Here is a 17,701-nt window from a genome sequence, read left to right as displayed (position 1 = left end):
AAAAAAAAAAAAAAAAACTCTTGTTTTTATTACAAACCCTAGCGTTGATCCGAAGTGATGTTGAGAATTTCCTTCAAAAAAGTTACTAGAAAGAAAACAAGTGGAAGCTTTTATGTATACGAATTCCATCGAATTGAAATGTAGGGAGGAAATGAGAGTAACTCTTTCCAATACAGCTAGGGCTTCAGCTGCAATGGACAGAGCGTGAAGAGAGAACCATCTACCCATTCATTGACAGATGAGTTTCGTGAAGCACTGCAATACCACAACTGAGGATAGTAGATCGCCGGGCTGCGTCTGTGTTTATCTCCGATGTGACGGGTGGTGGTGACTTCCAACGAAGTGAGTCCTGAGGTTGGGCGCGAAGTCACAGTGATTTGATGATGATCAAGTTCTGAAGGACGAGTGTGGAGGACAAGAGATGGGTTTTAGTTGTACGATCCTTAACACGAGCATGTGTGCTTCCAAATGTGCCACAAAACTAAACACTAGATTAGTAAGAAAAACCTTCTGATCCATGGCAAGAGCCGCATGGAGAGGATCCGGTCAAATGAAGCCAGAGGGACTCACTGTTAAGGGTAACCAAACCAAACGCATCTTGTCCGAGTATAAGTTGCAGCTTCTCTCCATGCCCCTGCGGTGAAGGCCAGCTTTAGTAGCTAGAGAACCTGATATGCAATGCCAAAGAAACTGCTTCATCTTGGTCAAGTACACTCCAAATTAACTTCCACAGCAACTTGGTAAGAAGAGTGAGGATGGGGAAACGAATGGGGATGGGCGACAGACCGGCTCAGTAAGTAACCAGAATGAAGAGAGTAGCAGCCATGCTTTTCAGGAGGTCACACTAGTCTATCTGGATGAGGTGGGGTGAGTGGTATGGCATTTATGGCAGCGACTTCGTCAGGTTGGAGGAGGTCCCAAGATCATAAGTTGATGAGACCAGCCACAAAAACAGCAGATTGAGAAGATGAGGGAACCTGATGGTGATTTCTAATGGTAAAGAACCAGTTGTCCGGCCAAAGTCGGCACTATTTGCCATCACCGAGCAAACCATCCCGTTGCGAGGATCAAGCACCTGCACGGCTGCACCTAAGGTGCTTCACTGCTTCCCCAAATCCAGGAAGGAAATCCACCTCAAGTGGCCACAAAATACAATAGGGAAGTCTCGAGATTGTGGTAGATGAGCAATCCCTATTCCCTGCTTTGCCAAAAGAGGGAAACCAAGACCTCCATCTAATTGGACACGCAGGGGCCATTCCAGTTCTGCCAGCGTAGAGAATGAAAGAGATCCCAAAAAAAATTTCAAAGCGCCAAGTTATTTGAAAACATATAGCAGGACATTGGGTAGGCGAGAAGGCTGAAGCAACAGAGCCATGATGAAAACCCCAAGCTTCAGCCATGAGGAAAACTCCAAAGTCCAAACGGCTTGAGAGTGTTCTGCAGCCGAATAGAACTATTTGCAACGTTTACTTTAAAAGCTTTGGCAAATTATCAAAACCACAGAAACAATAAAATCTGGGAAACTTAAGCTTGCATAACTAGATACTTCAGAAGTCAATAGCAAAATGATGCCAACTAGTTGCAACCGTCATCAAAAACAAATACAAAACACCATATATTGGTTCACTTCCATACTCTAAAACATAAACTCAAAATACTAGAAAAATCAGCTCAAGTTCAGCTTGCTTCTTCTACTGTTGTTTCACTTCTGCTTTCTTCTTCTGCCAGAGTCGGTCAAGACCACTGTCAGCATCTCCCTGAGAACAAATAGCATGACATCAGAACAGAAACGAATTATGAGAAAACCATGAAAATCAATTCTTAAGATAAGAAATGAGAACAGAGACACCTTTGCCTTCAACGGACTAAAAGACCCAATATCAATATACCAAAAAACCAGAGCACAATATGATAATCCAGTAGTCTGATAAACTAACTCAATGACACGAAAACGCCATGAAGTAGAATACTGAACAAACAGCAATCTGTGATTTATACTCATTACCTATTTTCCTCGTGTTAACAACTTTACATTGCTACTGTAGTATAACTTGGATATTAGAGGTGGCGTTTAACTTTTCTATTTATATTCCTCGTGTGTTAGGTTCATAGTTCTGTGAATTGATGTACCATAACTTAGATGTAAAGAGGGTACCAAGGGACATATCAAAAGCAATTGAAACTAGACCAATGAAAACCCAAATCGAACTGATTCCCACAATTACAACAATATACAGTACTGAAATGAGTGAAAGAAGGATAACCTGAGCACGGACGTAACCACAAAGAGCAAAAGTGGAGAACTGGCCAGTATAGATGCCATTCTCATCAAGATGCCCGATGTTGATCTGAACAGATGCATGATCCTTCGAGGTGATCAGCCTGTTAGTTGCTGAGCTGCATCCACATACAACAAAAGTTCAGCTAAAACCCTCCATCAAAAAATCACAAAACAGACTACGCTAGAACATTCTAATCAAGTTAGATTGCATACCATTTCCTGGGAATGTAGAGCTCAGTGATTTGACCCTCTTCGTTCTGCATCTTGATGAATGAGTTGATTACTTCCGCAAAGACAACAAATCCTGACCCAACAGAAACACAAACAAACCTGAGCTTCTCAAAGCTAGATAAATTTTTACAAAGCAAGCAAAACCCAGGTGCAGATGCACAAAGCAAAGCAATTCCGAAACACCGAACTGGAAAACAAACAAGTACATATAATCGTATCTCCAAGCAACACAATTAAGGCTTTTCAAAGCGCAATACATCTAAAGTAGTAATAGTAATCAATTTCTCTCTTTTTCAATACAAAAATCTACTGTGGTACACAGAACTGCTCAAATCCCAACGATAATCTCCATGTTTAAGTACAGGTTTACTAGATCATGCAAAAATTTAGAAGCGATTACGCAAATTCAGAACAACCAAATCAAATCCATGACTACCTATAACCCTAAATCAACCAAATAGAAAACGAAACTAGAAGTAGATTCCTTCTAAGAAATCACAGATTGATTCATGAACGAACGAGTAACAAACAGATGATGAGCACACGAGAAAGAGAGAGAGAGAGAGAGAGAGAGAGGGAGAGTACCTGGAGGCGGCTGCGAAAATGTGGAGGGCGAATAGAGGGAGATGTAGGTTTATAAAAGATCAATTGGGCCTAGGGTTTGGATTTCTTCAAGTACAGCCCACTTGGAATGGACTACAACACTGCATTTTCAAATTTATTTATTTATACTATATTGCTACAAAATAAAAATCCCTAGTATCCTGAATTATTCAAATATTTGATTGAAACAAAAAATAATGATTCGATCTGTCAAAAAACAAAATGACTCGATTGTTTTTGTGCTCATTATCGTACTTGGGATTTTTTTTTTTTTTAACGGAATCAAACTTTTGATCTCAATATAATTCTCAACTTAATTCTCAATTACATTGCGCTAATTCCAAAAGCTATCATTGTTGTGATTTTTAGGCACTTGATTAAGGCTGCGTTTGGTATCACGTTTTCATGAATAAAACAGCTGCCTAATTTTAAATTTTTGGGTCTTAAACCTATTTCGTAAAATAAAAAAGTCTACTTTTTCATACCGCGATGGTATAATAAAAGGCTAAAAGCTGATTTCCTTAAGCAACTGAAGGGTTGCTTATTAAAAACCACGTTTACGGGACGTGAAAATAGGCGCTCCTTGGTATAATTAATATTTTGATATACCCGTGTTGTCCTTAATTGTTTTGTAATTTACATCAAATATCCTTGTCTTGTACGTTGTCTGGGTCTTCTCTTTCCTTCACCTTCTTCAATCATCGCTGCAGTTCCCTTGCATTGCACTCTGTTTCCTATTCATATCTCACCCCTCGCATGTCACTCTTAATCTTAACCTTAATTTTACATTAAATGAGGGTCATTAGACTTCTCTGGTTCCTTTAGTAGTTGAATGAGTTTGAAGAATTGGGTATGACTGGTGTTGACTGATGATGGGTCCAACGGATTAGTCATGAAATTGGTATTTCTCTTGGTATGAATCACTTTTTTTCAAGAATCATAAGCTTGAGCTCTGGAGAACCTGAAAATTCCATAAGAACTTTATCTTTGTTTTGGAACAAAACGGGGTCAAGTGCTTATTGCAGTTGAGTATCCATTTTGGTAATTACAGATGGCTATAGCACTTCTACTCAAAGTATGGCCAAATGATTCAATCTTCTTTTTTCTTTCGAATTTTTTTTTAAAGCACGATTTACCAAACTATTGCTTGGAGACGTAGGAATTTCAAATGAATACAGTTATCTATCCTATACTTCTTCCACTACCTATGTCTCTCTTCCATAATTATCTCTTTATTTATTTATTTTTGTTTTGTTCAAGTAAATCTCTATTTGTGTGTCTGTCCCAAACTCTAGGTTACTTGACCTAGTGGTAATAGGGTTTAATTAGAAGAATCTAGAGATTATCTTTCCTTGTATGATTCAGACTTTATGCATTGTAATCCTCTATATAAAGAGGCCCCTATTATCAATGAGAATACACAGCGATTTCCTATCAATTTTAGTTTCTCTAAAACACGTTATCAGCACAAGCCCTAACCCTAGCCCTAAAAACCAAAACCCTAAAACTCTTCTCACTTGATCTGCCGCAAGCCCTAGCCCCGCAGCCCCGTGCTCGCAGCCCCCGCAGCTCCTACGCGCCCATGATCTCGCTGCTCCCCTCGTGCGCGCCCTGCATCTGCTACCCCCCAGCGGCCCCGCAGTAACTCTGCAGCATCCCCGCAGCGGCCTCGCTGCCCCTGCAGCGCTAGCGAACGCTCGCCTGCTCTCAAGCTCGTTCGCCCGCAACAACGAGACCTCGCAACTCCGCGACCCCTCGACCTAGCGACTTCGCGACTCCGCGATCCTGCCACATCACGACTCCGCGACACCCGCGACTCTGCGACCACGCTGCAATCCTACAAATCTGCTTCCTTGCACTAGGACTGAAGCTCGTCTCCAATCCTACGACAAGGACCAAATACGTTCTGCAATCCTAAGAGATATGTTTTACTAAAAGTTCCCGTTTTTGAGTTTTTTCCTCTTTTTCTCTTCTTTTCTCGGGGACTTCCAACCTCCCTTCTTCTACCCCCCCCCCCTTTCTCGGGGAGACCAAATTAAGCCGAACTGTGGGGGTCCGTGCTCACTCCAAGCTTAGAGCTTGTAGAGTCCTCCAAACTTAGAGTTTGTTGAGATAAAACGATCGACCACAAACATCATTGTTTCAATCTAATCCAACCCCTCTTGGAATTGAATTTCTTGGAAGCGACTACGCTCGGAAATTCCTAATTTCTTGAAAGCGTCTACGCTCAGAAATTTTTATTGTTTTCGTAGTAGCCTTTTCACTCCGAAACTAACCCTAATTTCTTGTTCTCTTTCAGGATGAGTAACCTGAACAAATTGGACTTTGCTCCATTGGGAACAACTGGCTCTGGATAGTACAAGTGGGTTTGTGATGTCTGCCAGCATCTCAAGGCCGATGGAATCCTAGATACGATTCTCGAGCCTAGCCAGAATGTGCTAACTGTTGAGCAAGCTCAAGCTTTGGAAGCAAATAAAGCAGCCTTAGAGGCAAATAAGGCGAAAGCCATCATCCTAATGACTCGTCATATGGATAATTCGCTCCAGTACGAGTGTATGAATGAAGAAAACCCCAGAAAGCTGTGGGTCTCACTCGAACAAAGATTTGGCAACGTCCGTGACTCCATGCTTCCTGACCTAGAAGTGAGATGGCATAGCCTCCGCTTCTGTGATTTCAAGTCATTTCTTGACTATAACTCGGAAGCACTTCGCATTAAATCCTTCATGGAATTCTGTGGTAAAGAGATCACAGATGCGATGTTGATTGAGAAGACTCTCTCTACCTTCCCCGTCCCTACATTGATGGTTGCTAAGAACTATCGAATCAATGTTACTGCAGGACGAATCACAAGGTTTCATGAGCTCATTGGAGCTATGAATGTAACTCAAAAGCATGACAACATCCTTGTGAAGAACTATAATTCGAAATCCGTGGAAATATTCTGGAATCCAATTATAGTCGCGCCCCTAAGAGGCCAAGAGCGCAACCCTAATCTTAGGGATACTTCTGGACGTTCTGGTCCATATAATCGCTCTACTTGGGAATGTAACCGCCAAAATAGGCGAACACGAAACCGAAGAGGTAAACGTGGAAAGAGAGAGGGAGGCAACGCCTCTGGCCATATTGGTGGCGCCACCAACATTAAGAGCCATCTAAATGACGCTTTAAAAGCGCCTCAATCAATGGAGTCTGAGCAAAGAGATGTATGTTCTCGATGTGGAGTATCCGGTCATTGGGCACACATTTGTAGAGCTCGTGAAGAAATTGTCACCACCTACAAAGCATATTGTGAAGCAAGAGAAGCTCACTATGTGGAACAAGAAGATCAAGAAGATGATCTAGAGTGAAGGGTTGAAGACTACAAATCTAGCTGGGATCAATTGATCGCCAATTCTGTTTAAGTCTTTATTTTTCCAAGAGATGTAATAGGCAATTACCATATATTTTTGTAGTAAATTAATGTCAATGGTTTAGTCTTTCTTCAAAGTAGGCTCACCCAAAGTAAGTGTGATGTCTAGGAAGGTTCTGAGATTAGTGGTACTTAAGCGAGCCTTGCTCCACCGACATCTCTCTACTCACCTGGTCACATTTATTTTGGAATTACCGAAAGAAGTTAGACAACTACCATTGTTTTGCATTAGCTAGCATTTTGGATTAGATTTTCTTTGGTCAAAGAGACAATGATGTAACTCTGTTGGCTTATGAATAAAATTTCGAGGTCTTTTCATTATGACTCCATTTTGATTCTAAGCCTATCACTTTGTGACTATGATGGCTGGGCCATCAGTATTAATTCAAGGACATGGAATAGCCCAAGTTCCACTTGCCAAATGGCACCTTGATTACTGTCACAGAAACTCTCTACGCTCTTAGGGCAAATTGTACCCTATGAATAGCCAACGGATTCCATGCGAAAACGCATGTAGAGAACGGAAATGGGTTCCTTTGCAATACCTCTAATGATTGCGAACAAAGGCGCATCTTAGAGAAGTTTATGTGTCTCTCTAGTGGACTCTATGTCACTATCCGAGCTATTAAATCCAATAAAGTTATTAGAGAAGATCTCTTGGATTTAGACACATATTGGCTTTGTCACGACAGGACAGGTCATCCTAGTCCTGATATGATGATCCGTCTACTAAAGACTTCACACGGACATCTATTTTCTCGAGCGAAACGAAGCATGAATCAAAAGTTGATTCCTGGACTAAGTGTGACCGCCGTCGCTGCCGTCTACCACTAGCCTAGGGCTGGCATAGTCCTTATCCATGACGCCATGGATAGCGTACATCATGGTGATGACGCCCCAGGTGATGTAGCAATCACCAACTTTGCTTCAAATAGCGTTTTAGACGCTCAGGCCCAACCAAAATCCTCATTGGTTACTTCTAAAGCCTCTCGCTCATTTTACAAAGCTCGTTCCTTAGGGAAACTAGGACTGAGACCGTCCTATGCAAAGGATATGAAAATACTCATTTTGTTCTTACATAGAACCCATGGGGATTCTATGGACTGATTCAACCAACTTGCGGACATTTAAATATCTCACGATATTGGTTGACACGCAAACACGCTGGTCACGTGTTGTGCCATTGTCCACTTGTAATGCTGCTTATGCTACACTCCTAGCACATATCATATGACAACGGGCTCACTCCCCGAATTATCCTATTCAGTCAATTGGATTTGACTATGCTAGTGAGCTTACATCGAAGACTTTCGATGGTTATTGCATTGGGACTGATGTTGGACATCATATTCCCATGAGCACACCCAAATGGTCTCGCTGAACACCCAAATGGTCTCGCGGAAACGACTACGATGGTAGTCCGAACATTGGTAATACGCACCAACCTCCTTATATCCGCTTGGGGTGATGCAATATCGCATGCAACTATGCTAATTCGTCTACAACCCACCACCACTCAATTTACCTCTGCATTACAGCTAGTGACTGGGTACAAGAATCATACTTACGCATATTTGAATGTGCCATTTATGTGCCAATTGCGCCGCCACAGCGCTCTATGATGGGTCCTCACAGACGAATGGGCAACTACGTTGGATTTGAGACTCCAACAATCGTCCGCCACTTCATGCCCTTGCTAGGCGATCTCCTTACCGCTAGATTTGCGGATGTCACTTTGATGAGACAGTCTTCCCATCGTTAGGGGGAGATAAGAACACAAATGTTCAGCAGGAACGACAGGAATTGTCGTGGTCTGTCCCCACTATGTCTCATCTCAATCCCTACTAAAGTGACGAGATCACACATCTGCTGCAAATATGCCTGCAAGGAAGTACGTCCCTACGAGAGGACGTAGCGCCACCCTACACGGAGGTAGGCATGGCGCCAGCGCCAAAGAGAGTGGCACTTTGGCGTTACAGGTCATGGCCTCAGCTAGGATGCATGGGAGGCCCGTGGGTTCAAAGGATACTTTGGCACAACCCAATTGTATCATCGACACTCAAAATCCGTCTCATGAGTATCTTCTGGGTTATGGTTACCGTTGGGGGACGCCTCAACGTCAGAACCTATTCCTGAGAATATAGAGCTCTATGAAACTTACACTAGTGTACATGAGATGTGGGATAGAAACTCCATCATAATTGATGATGTAGTTGCGCATTTCGTTGCGCATGAGTTTGTTGAGTCTGATGATATCGAACCAAGCTCCGTTGATGAATGAATGCCAACGTAGAAAAATTTGGCCTAAATGGAAAGATGTGATCCAGGTTAAGTTGGATTCTCTAACGAAGAGGAAGGTTTTTGAGCCACTGATGCTAACACCTCCTGACATAAAACCTGTTGACTAATGGGTCTTCGTTAGAAAGCGTGATGAGAAAAAGAGATTGTAATCTCGCCTTATGGCGCAAGGCTTCTCACAAAACGCCCTGGAATCGACTACGATGAGACATATTCTCTCGTAATGGATGTCAGTACACTCCACTACCCTGTCAGTTTGGTAGTTTCCGAATAACTGATCATGCAGCTTACGAATGTGGTCACTACGTATCTCTATGGGGATCTAGATACGGAATATACGTGAAGGTTCATGGTGAACTTCATTTACCCAAGTCAAGTAGCTCTAGACCACGGAGCGCGTTTTACAAAGAGATTGAAACACTCACTAAAGTGACTACTTGATTTGGAAGGAATATGCCCGCGCGTTTCCATAACAAGTTTCAGATTCTATCACGGTTCATGTTGGACATGATCTTCATTGGAAGCTCTTAAAGAGTTAAGGGAAACCGCTGAACACTTGAAATCCGATTTTGAGATGAAGGATTATGGGAGAACACGATTATGTCTCGGTTTGGAACTTGAGCATCGTGTTGATAGATGCTTAGGCATTTTGACAAAGTCAAGCCTTCAAGCACCCCCATGATCGTCCGTAGTCTTGATCCCTAAAAGGATCCTCTTCGTTCGAAGGATGATGATGATGATGTGCTAGAGGCAAAAGTGCCTTACTTAAGTACAGTAGCCGCATTATTGTACTTAGCTCAATCCACAAGACCGGACATCTCATTTGCCATGAACTTGTTAACTAAGGTATAGCTCTGCGCCAACGCGACGCCATTGGATTGGTGTAAAAGATATCTTTTGATACTAGATGTACGATTGATATGGGCATGCTTTATCCCTACAGAGAGACGATGGATTCGGACCCATCACACACCAGGAACGCCGCCAACACTGGCCTGCGTCCACTATCTCCATCCCAAAATGACATGTGTTTTGGAAGGTTCTTGATGATATTGGGTATCTCTCTGACCCATACAAAGGTCATTCCCAAACTGGTTAAGTGTTCATCATGGGAAAAGACCGTGATATCTTGGAGGTCTACAGAACAGACCTTAGTCGCTATATCTTCGAACCATGTTGAGATTATCGCTCTTCACGAAGTAGTTCATGAATGTTTATGGATTGGATCCATAATTACGCATGTTCGAACAATTGTGGTTTGAAGTCTACCACATATGAGCCTACAAGCATTTAGGATAATGCTACTTGCTCTGAACAAATGAAGAAGGGCTACATCAAAAGCGACAACACCAAGCATAATCAGCAACAGTAGACTCTCCTCAAGATCAAAGCGAACTAGGTTCGATCTGAGGACAGTATGGCAGACTTGCTCACTAAGTCATTGCCTAAATTCCACTTTCGAGAAACATGTTGATAGCATCGTTTGCAGAAGTTATCCTAACTCCAATGACCGTAGTCATCAAGGGGAGATGCAGACATCAGGGGGAGGTGTCTACATGTATGGTCTCGAAACATGAAGGGTGTGTTGTGCTCTTTTTCCCCTTCGACACAAGTTATTTTTGTCCCACTGGGTTTTTGTTACTCGGCAAGGTTTTTAGCGAGGCAACGAGAGAACCACCGCGTTTGGGCGACACAAGGGCAAGTGTTCAAGTAAATCCCTATTTGTGTGTCCGGCCCAAACTCTAGGTTACTTGACCTAGTGGTAATAGGGTTTAATTAGAAGAATCTAGAGATTATATTTCCTTGTATGATTCAGACTCTATGCATTGTAATCCTCTATATAAAGAGGCTCCTATTATCAATGAGAATACACAGCGATTTCCTCTCAATTTTAGTTTCTCTAATACATGTTTATCTATTTTGCTTATTACTATGATAACTCTTCTATTTATTTGTTTCAATTTACTCAATAAGGGTAATTAAGATAGTTTAAAAATGGACTAAATACTCGTTACTCCTCATACTTTTCCCTGAAAAACAGTTTGGTCCCTCACCTTTTAAATTAAACTGAATAGTCCTTATTCTCTCTAATTCTCATATAACAAGTCCAAAATGATCCGAAATGACTATTATTCCCCTCATTTTCTTTTTTTAGTATTATTTTTATTTTTTTCTCTATTTTTTTAATTTTTCTCCCTTTTTTTTTAATACTCTCTCTCTCCCTCAACCTCTCTTCTTCTTCTCTTCCTTTGCCATCATCGAAAACCACCACTTCCGGCCACCATCTAACAGCACCACCATCACCAGTCGAATCCAAACCGAAGCAAATCACGACCATACGTCGATCCCAGTCCCCACACGCACACCGACAGCTCCAGCGCCACTGCTTCTCACCCTTCATCTTCTCCGGTGCTCCGATCATCATACCGGAACTCATCACTTCCTTCACTCAATTCCAACACCACATCCGGTGGATCAATCACTCTTCCTCCATCTTTATTCTCCAAAACCTCCCTGAAATACTCACTGAAAACCCTACAATTCTCATCCAAAACCCTCTCGTAGCTGCTCTCCATCTCCTTCAGCCCCGCCGTCTGGTTCCCACTCATCTTCGACAGCGAATTCGTCCCCGCCAGAAAAGCCACCGACATGTCGTTGATCGAAACGTCGTCATTTTCGTAGCTGACATTTGGGGACAGCGACGGCAGAATCTGCAATCGCCGACGATTGTACCACTGGAGAACCAGGAGGAGGTGGATGAGGAAGAGCTCCTCGAACAACACCGGAGCCAATTCCGTCTAGGCGAGCACCGGCTCGGATCAGAAGATCTCGGGGATGCAGACGGCGGCGTCGATCGAGCGGCGACAGAGGCCGTAGATGAGGGAGAGGAGGATGGCGGAGAGGGATTGGATTGCCTCCGCTTGGGGTAGAGAGAGAGAGAGAGAGAGAGTATAAAAAAAAGGGGAGAAAAATTAAAAAAAATAGAGAAAAAAATAAAAATAATAATAAAAAGAGAAAATTAGGGGCATAATAGTCATTTCAGATCATTTTGGACCTGTTATATGAGAATTAGAGAGAATAAGGACTATTCAGTTTAATTTAAAAGGTGAGAGACCAAACTGTTTTTCAGGGAAAAGTATGAGGAGTAACGAGTATTTAGTCCTTTAAAAATTGATGAACCTTTTGAAGGCTGCGCTATATAGTAGTAGAGGTTAATTTCTTAGAAGAAGAATTGTAATCTAGGTCATTTGGTATTACTCTAATGGGACTATATTTAGGGTAAACAGTTTATTATAATTTATAGTTTTATTTTTTTTAAATGATAATTTATAGTGTTACTGATCCTCCCCTAAAATAGTAGTCTTTAGTTTTCATCATTGGCCAAATACTTTGATATTGCATGTTTTATCTAGTTACAGATTGAAAACTAAAGAATGTTATGGTAAAAAGTGAAATAACAAAATAAAAATAAATTTAAAAAAAAATAATTTGAAAACTTAGTTCATCGTGAATATTCAAAAATTAAATGCTTCAATTCAGTAATTTTCCATTATAAATATTAATTCTGCTGAAGATGGTCGGTTGGCCAACCTAAACTTTGTAATTTCCCATGGCGTCACCCGAAGTGGGTGATAGAGATGGTGACTGAGGTAGAGATGGATGACTTCGTTGAAGTGAATGGTATTGAGGAGGCCGGGGAAGAAGAAATTAAAGGGAGGGGTAACAAAAGAATTCCAAAGATTAAATTTGGCAGCACAATTAATACACCATTCTAATTTAAATATTTAAGGTGCCTCAGCTAGTCAGGCTTTGTGCCTGTATGTGCACTCAAAGTGCCATGTCTGTTCTAGGTAGGCGGCGAGTTTCTTGCTTCGTCAAATGGTCACTATCTCCTAGTGGCAGGGTGAAGCTAAGTGTTGCCGGATTTATTCTCCGGCGGCAACATAGTAGGAAAGCTATGCTTTTGGTAATTATGTTTCGTCTATATCGAGTTATATTTCCGTTATGTCACGGTGTCACCGCTATGTCAAAGCAAATAGAGTCGCTAGTAGAATGCTCTTTGCTAGTTAGTGCGTGGTTGAATATAGTTATTTGGTAGACACTCATGATAGTACTTCAGAATGTATTCTATATGCTTATTGTAATCAGGGGTTCATGCTCAATGTCCCCCCTTGTATTCAACATTTTCATTAATCAAGGCTCGAGGACAGCCGCACTAGTCCTTTATTCAAAAAAAATAAAAATAATATTTAATTCATTGTTAATGCCTTTTTGAACAAGTCATATATAAACTTGAACTTAAAACTCAAATTATTTTAGTAAACATGCTCTCCAAATACAAAGTTTGCTGAAATTACTATAAGAACACTATTCCTATTAAACCTTACAAAGTTATTAAAAAAAAAAAAAAAAAAACCTTACAAAGTTACAAACATGGTACAATCACAACAAATGCTAGCTATAGCAAACACGTGAACAATTCAAATCAAAATAAAATTCCCAAAATAAGGGCCAGAAGCATGCCCAAACTAGCAAAACTTAAACCAAATTATGACACGAATCCAAAAATACATAATGAGACTTCCACAGATAAGCCATATATCTGAAATTCTTAATTCACGGCCCTGCAGTTCTTCCTGATCTCTCCTTGTTTCCCAACCAACACATCAATGGAACCCATCTTCACCATCGCATCAGCAAACTCCAAACCCCATTTCCTCGGATGGTTCCTGCGGTACTTCACCATCTTCCTAGTTAAGTCACTGCTCCAAAGCTCCTGGTCCGAAGCCAACAGCCCCTTGTGACCCACCAAATTCTTATAGTAGTTGTTATCAAGCAAAGTTGGGGTCAAAGGATCAAAAGCCACAACCGGGTCAACACCATTTTTCACGTTAGGGCATTTGGATTTCAAGTACTCCCCATAAGCCTTATTTATCTCAGGGTCTTGTGCATGCGTTTTGTTAAAGGAGTATAGTCGTTTTGAGAAGGAAGAGCAGTGTGAGTCCCCAATGGAGTGAGCTCCGGAGAGCGTCACCATATCCTCTAGAGACAACCCTTTTCTTGCGAAGTTGGTCTTCAGTTGTGTTGCGTTGAAGAATGCATCAGGGAGGTTTTTGATCACTTCCGAAGCCAATGAGACCGTTCCATCACGGCGGCCTCCGGGGGCTGAATAGTAAGTTCCCCCGGTGGTGAAAACACTGTCTCGGGCAGCGAAGGTGATTATGTCTGCACAGGAGACAGTGTTGGGGCACTGAGCTTCTATCCTGGCCTTGGCTTCGTCTATGACCTCGAAGCCTTGGACGCCTTTGTTTCCCATGCTTTCTTTTTCTGCAGCTGGCTTGCCGGGTTTAGAATCCAGCAAAATTGATGCATCGCAACCCTAAGTAAAATCAAAGCAGGATCCGAGTTTATATTACGTGAAACTAGTATTTCCTTCAAATATTTAGCTTCATATACATTGACAGTGTGAATTCTATATCACTTGGTTATTGTATTAGTTTCTTATCTTTTCATCATGTGAATATTTATTTTAATTTGCCTCTCTTTCTTTTTGTGTAATTTAGACCAAGACCGAACCGATTTGGAACATCTTACTGAATACGTGTTGGAGTTGACATTGGACGGACAAAGCTACACCAACTAAAGACCTTTTTAATTTCATGTAATGATTTGCTTTGAATTTGTAATATTTTAGTTTCACGTAACATTAGATTTAACCTATTATGAGAATTTTGAGCCTAATATGTATTAACTTTTGATAGTTTGATTTAATGATTTTCTTTGAATTTGTTGATTTTCAAAGCAACAATGAAAAAGAGTTTCAATGGGTTATGGGTTGGAAAAGAGTTTAAAAAAAGAAAATAAAAAATAAAAACATATTTTTATTATTTTTTAGAAGAGTTTTAATAGATAATGGGTGTGAAAAAGAGTTTTAAAAAATGCAAAAAAATAAAAATAAAAATAAATTTTTATGTTAGCGGGTCTTAACAGGTTTCAATGGACAATTTATTGTTAACGGGTAGTAACGGGTTTTAATGGATAATTAATTAGAAAAGAATTTCAAATAAAAAAATAAAAACAAAACAAACAAACAACTGTTAGCGGTCTTCACGGGTTCCAACGGGTAACCCGCGAACCCATCAGGCTCAATCCGTTATCTTAATAGGTTATAACGAGTTGAGCCCGTTAAGACCGCCAACCCGTTAAGCCCGCCCATAACCCGCCCGTGACCGCACTATTGTCAGGCCTAATTCACACACCAAACGCTTACACAATCAAACATCTTATATATACAATAATGTCATCATAGACCCACCAAGTGATTAATTTTATGAGATCCAAGTTGTATAAGAAAAAAACGGCTGCAATATGCAAGAATTTATATTCATTTTCTTTTACACAGTAGCTCTTTACACCTTTCATAAAGAATAATGTATTTCCACCTCTGATTAAATATAAATGAAGGAATAATCTCATTCTCAAAAAAAAAAAAAAAACAAAAACAAAAAAATGAAGGAATAATCTCAGATAATAAACTCAGAAGTAAAAGAATATTGTTAAACGTACGTACCCTCACAAAGCAATCGTGGAAATGGAGCCTGATGAGGGCAGCAGCTACGGCAGGATCGCTTGCAGCTGCCTTCTTCAATGTATCTCTCACAATCGTCTCGGCCGAGGGGCATGATTTCCGGTAAAAACCAACCTCCAAAGGCACAGAGGCGACCGGTAACGAGACCAAAACAACCAAGAGCAGCAAACCGAAACAAGTGATGAACAAGTTTGCCATTGGATCTATAAATCAAACCCTAAAACTTAATAAGCAACTGGAGCTTAAATGACAGAAACAAAGTAGTAGAGCACATATATGGAAAGCCTTTGCCAGCTAGTCAGCTACTGCAAATTTATAGCAAAGTGACCATGAGCAAAGCCATAGGAATGCCAAACCAGGCAGTTGCAGTGAGGCTTCGGAAATTAGTAAACAAATAACAACATGCAGATTAAAAAATGGAAGGCGTGTGCCCCCCACACGATTCACTCATTCCACTGTGTTATTATATCACTGAAATAGGTCAACATGCAAGTGTGAAAATGAGAATCTAATGACCTGTCATGCCGTGTCGTTTACCCACCTTTCTAGATACAATGTATTTGGGATCACAAGAGGTCATTTGTTTTCCCAGCGATCAATGTTTTAATGTAGTAGTAGTATATATAACAAAGAATCAAACTAATGACTACAAACCAACACTCATTCGATTGAGTTTGGTAGCGTGGTACGATTTGTTCTTGTATCGAGAAGTTGATTATAATCTTGTATGATTATATATCTAACATTTAATCATCTTAATTGTTTTGAACATTAAATGTTAATGTAATCTTTTAAATTCTATTATATAATTTGTCGAAGATAAAATTTCATATCAGAATTTCATGTATAATATTTCAGACTATCTCTAAATGTTGATTTCTTTGCTAGCTTGCATTGAATTCACTACTTCTTGATTGGTGAGAAGTTTGGAATTTGAAATCGTATATTTGACCTATTTTAGCATTAGTTTTCCCATCAATTTAAACCAAACTTTCTATGGAGTATGGTTATTATAAGTCTAATAAAACTCACATCTAAACCTAAGTTTGGGACATGAACTTGAGTAGCAAACTATACGTGTGTGCATGTGGGTCTTCTATCTGGTGCGGTGTAATATAGTTTGACTGTATAACCAGTAGAACCACCCAATATTATTATCGATTTTGAGCAGAATTACTATAATTTAGGTAATATTCACCAAGTAGATAGATACATCGAATGATCAAATCTTTCATGTCAAAAAAAAAAAAAAAAACTGATGATCAAGTCTTTTAGTCTTGCATCCCAAGTGAAGTCTGAGTAGTGAGTATGCACATCACAATTCAACCCCATGTATCAAGTCGATCATTTAAAAATATTATATGAATACCAATTCAACTATTTGAAAACCGTGAACATGGAAACTATCTAGAACAGACATCAAGTGGCAAGTGGCAAGTGACAATAAATTAAGATCAAGTGGCAGGTGTTCTTGATAACTCTCGTCTTTTACATTTCGCCTTCATTAAAGTAATGGAAACTTTCATTACTTTGGTCCAGTGCCCACAGGAAATAAGCTTTGTTCAAAGTTGGCAACTATAAAAGCTTAGACGATGTTGCTTCATTTTGTTTATCTAGTACTTTTTTTTATATGAAAAAACATATAAAGACAATATAAATTTGTATATATAGTACTTGTTTATCTAGTAATTGTTTTTAAATAGTTTTAATATTTTTGATAATAGTTGTAACGTGTAAGTCACGTATGTTAGAACCAAAATACAATTTGAGTACATTGGCTTTCCTTTCAGATATGTGGAGTTTTTTGCACATCAACAAGTTGGAGAAGTTGGAAAACTTGTCTCGTAATGTGGTGACAATAGTGATGGAGTTCGTTTTTAGGTACTTTAAGAGCATCTCCCATCGTAGGCTAAAAGTCAAAAACAGAATATTTCCTTTAATATGCTTTTTTAGCCTACCAACAAAAAACAATGGTGTCACCGTATGCTAAATTTCATAAGCCAAAAATCAAATATCATCACAACCAATGGCTATAATTTGAAAGGGTGGGGCTATTGTCACCCTACCATTTTCTTTGTTCACTCTATTTGCTTATTACACCCTACATTTTAATTTCAATTATTAAATTTACTTATTTAACTCATTTCTCTTTCCAATAATATCCTTATATGACATATCCAATCAAAAATAAATATTTTTAGTTACAATCTCTCATTTACTTTATACTCATAAAAAAAATTAAATTTATTAAAGTTTCCTAATAAAATCATAATCTGATTTACTCCATTTT

At 39.9% G+C, this 17,701-nt stretch overlaps 2 protein-coding genes across 2 annotated transcripts; both read right to left on the bottom strand.

Moving 5' to 3' along the window:
* Positions 1-1,514: 1,514 nt before the first annotated feature.
* On the bottom strand, positions 1,515-3,152 carry LOC133709608 (small ribosomal subunit protein eS21y). Its single transcript, XM_062135400.1, has 4 exons — positions 3,098-3,152; positions 2,495-2,585; positions 2,265-2,397; positions 1,515-1,757 (listed from the first exon to the last, which is right to left on the bottom strand). The coding sequence occupies exons 2-4, from the start codon at positions 2,542-2,544 to the stop codon at positions 1,692-1,694; spliced, it is 249 nt and encodes an 82-aa protein (XP_061991384.1). The 5' UTR covers positions 2,545-2,585; positions 3,098-3,152; the 3' UTR covers positions 1,515-1,691.
* A 9,981-nt stretch (positions 3,153-13,133) lies between these two features.
* On the bottom strand, positions 13,134-15,674 carry LOC133710848 (peroxidase 5-like). The gene is made up of 2 exons (XM_062136987.1): positions 15,394-15,674; positions 13,134-14,202 (listed from the first exon to the last, which is right to left on the bottom strand). Exons 1-2 carry the CDS (start codon positions 15,607-15,609, stop codon positions 13,435-13,437), a joined length of 984 nt encoding a protein of 327 aa, XP_061992971.1. The 5' UTR covers positions 15,610-15,674; the 3' UTR covers positions 13,134-13,434.
* Between the last annotated feature and the right edge of the window lie 2,027 nt (positions 15,675-17,701).

Source organism: Rosa rugosa, chromosome 5 (genome assembly GCF_958449725.1).
Source record: "Rosa rugosa chromosome 5, drRosRugo1.1, whole genome shotgun sequence".
NCBI lineage: Eukaryota > Viridiplantae > Streptophyta > Magnoliopsida > Rosales > Rosaceae > Rosa > Rosa rugosa.
Note: the sequence above shows the minus strand (reverse complement) of the source record. Positions and strands in the feature narration are given on the sequence as shown.